A 2609-nucleotide genomic window follows, 5' to 3' on the forward strand; every position below is an offset into this window, starting at 1 on the left:
GGTTGGCTGGCCCTCTCCTGGAGTCACTGAGGATGGGGTGTGTGCAGCCCTTTCCCACAGGTTTGCCTCACTGGCCTCCTCTGTTGTTGCCACAACAATGACTTGCCACCTTCTATCTTCCCCTTCTCTGCCCTCATTCCCAGCCTGAGGAAAGCCAACTCAAAGTGTTTTGTTTTTTTTTGTTGTTGTTTTTTTTGCAGTTGCTTTTTGTCCCCTTCAGCCAACCCGAGCTGAAGAAACATTGCAGGGATGGCAGTGGGTCTCCCCCAGCACAGCATAAGCCCCCTCATCCCACTCCATCCTCTGCAGGCCAGTGTGCTTCAAATCATGTGATGGCAGCAAACATTTCTACTTATTTTACATGTGCTGCTGGTAGTGTGTTTATACATCAGCATCCCACTACAGATAAGATGGGCCAGGTACTCAACTGTTTCTGTGGTTTGTCGTCAGAAATGAAATTACTGGAGAGGCCCACTTTCTATGTCATGTGCTTCTAATGTATTTTGTAATCGGAACGAGAAATTAAAGCTTTTTTCCTGCTCCCCAACCCCCCACCCAACCCAGTGCCACCCCTGTATGAGGTCTGGTCTAAGCTGCTGTCATTTCCTTTCAAACTCCTTCATGATCATCTACCAGGACCTCACCAGGCACAAAGAGGTGTTCTGCCACATCTACAACATCTGGGAGATGACAGTCAGATTGTGCCTGGAGGGGAAGATGGTCAGTAGGACAGAGGGTAACATGGATGACTCACTCAGTGGTGGAAATGCCTCCGCTGAGGACCCCAAGGGCACAGTAATCACTGGTGTTGGTATTGTCATGAACCATCATTTGCAGGAAACTAGCTTCACAAAAGAAGCCTACAGGAAGTACATCAAAGCCCTGGCCAGTTGGCTCAGCTGGTTGGAGTGTTGTCCCATATACCGAATGGTTGCAGGTTTGATCCCTGGTCCGGCATACTGGAGGCAGCCCATTAATGTTTCTCTCTCACACCGATATCTCTCTCTCTATCCATAAAACATATGAAAATCTATAAACATATTAAACAATTACAAAGATAAAGAAGTACATCAAAGATTACATGAAATCAGTCAAAGGGAAATTTGAAGAGTCAAGACCAGAAAGAGTAAAGCCTTTTGTGACAGGGGCTGCAGAACAAAGTAAGCATGACCTTGCTAATTTCAAACATTACCAGCTCTTTATAGGTGAAAACATGAATCCAGATGTCATGGTTGTTCCACAGGACTGTGGTTGAGCGTGGTGGGACTATGTATATGATTCTCTTTAAGGATGGTTTAGAAATGGACAATTGTTAACAAATCTAGCAATTTGGATCTATCACCTGTCAGAACCTACTTTAAAAAAAGGACCCTTCCCTTACCCCCACTTCAATAACCAGAGGGATCAGGGAACCTCATATCCCAGTGCGGGGTGGGTGTGAGGGGCTGGGCACACAGATCTGCCCTCAAACTGAAGGTGACACTGGCATCCAGCAGTGGGAAAAACAGGTTTATGAGCCTTGAAATTCCTTGAAATGGAGAAAGAATATCCATAAAATTCAGGATTGCTAGAAAGCCAAGACTTGCTTCTCCAAAGTATTAAATAGAGAATGGGAATAGAAAATCAGAAGTGCAATTCATAGCACTCGGAATGACAAAGGAACAGGCCATGTGTGCACGTATTGAAAGCTAGAAAATAACTATATCATCCCAATGTGTTACATTCCAGGTGCTGAACTAGGCAATTTGCACTTATTATTTCATTTAATCCTCATAACAACCCAAGAAGATAGGTATTACCACCTTGTTTTGTGGAGGAAATTCTTGTATGTTTAGCATGTGCCCCAAGTCATACAGCTTAACTGGGTTGTAGCTGAACTGGGTTGTAACTCAGGAGGATGAACGTGATCACTATGTCAGCAGCTGACATGTACACTGGCTCACAGTGCCCACAGTGTCATGGCTGAGACATGAGACAAATTCACACAGACTACCGACTCCTGTGGAGGAAAAGGGACTGCACAGCTACTCCCTCAAGGGGGAAGAGCCTCAGAATGGCCTGGCCACCCTCTCAAGGGGAGAGCAGCTTGGAGCATGCTGACCCTTGCCTAGACAGGCTTTTATTGTTTTTTTTTTTTTTGCACAGGAGTTCAGGTACAACTTATTAATCATTGTCAGGCAGTAAACAGTAGATAGTATACAAAGAACCGTTAGGCTTCTTCTAAATCAGGGTCTATCAGCTAAAAGGCTACAGAACTTTGGGAACATAAACTCTTTTTCTGCTCGGGCCTTTGACATTTAACTAAAAACATTCTTAGCAAAGCAGGCCTCACAGGATTGTTAGGAATTCTTTCTCATGCCAGATCACCCGGGGAATTCGCCATTCTCAGCACAAGGCTGTACCACCCTCTGGCCTTGTTTTCAGGCTTAAGTCATGCAGAAGAGGCAGATAGCCAAGGAATTTAGGAGACCTCTCACAGACAGACTGAGGACTCAGGCTTCGTCAAAGCTGGAGGGCAAGGGTCCATCACCCCCTTTCTCCATAGCCCCCAAGTCCTTCCCTGGGGCCTCCACATGATCATGCCTATCTGTGTCATTCCCCGCTTGGAG

General features: G+C 45.7%; 1 protein-coding gene across 1 annotated transcript; it reads left to right on the forward strand.

Annotated features, from left to right (window-relative positions):
* Positions 1–621: 621 nt before the first annotated feature.
* Positions 622–1255, forward strand: LOC119041247 (translationally-controlled tumor protein-like). The gene is made up of 2 exons (XM_037134473.2): positions 622–873; positions 1070–1255. The coding sequence occupies exons 1-2, from the start codon at positions 622–624 to the stop codon at positions 1253–1255; spliced, it is 438 nt and encodes a 145-aa protein (XP_036990368.2).
* The last annotated feature ends 1354 nt before the right edge of the window (positions 1256–2609 follow it).

This window comes from Artibeus jamaicensis, unplaced genomic scaffold, assembly GCF_021234435.1.
Source record: "Artibeus jamaicensis isolate MK-2021 breed Jamaican fruit bat unplaced genomic scaffold, CSHL_Jam_final contig_601, whole genome shotgun sequence".
NCBI lineage: Eukaryota > Metazoa > Chordata > Mammalia > Chiroptera > Phyllostomidae > Artibeus > Artibeus jamaicensis.

Coding starts and splice junctions, on each gene's coding strand:
- LOC119041247 (XM_037134473.2), top strand. CDS start 622: ATGATCATCTACCAGGACCTCACCAGGCACAAAGAGGTGTTCTGCCAC. Junction 874..1,069: donor AAGAAGCCTACAGGAAGTAC/ATCAAAGCCCTG, acceptor ATAAAGAAGTAC/ATCAAAGATTACATGAAATC.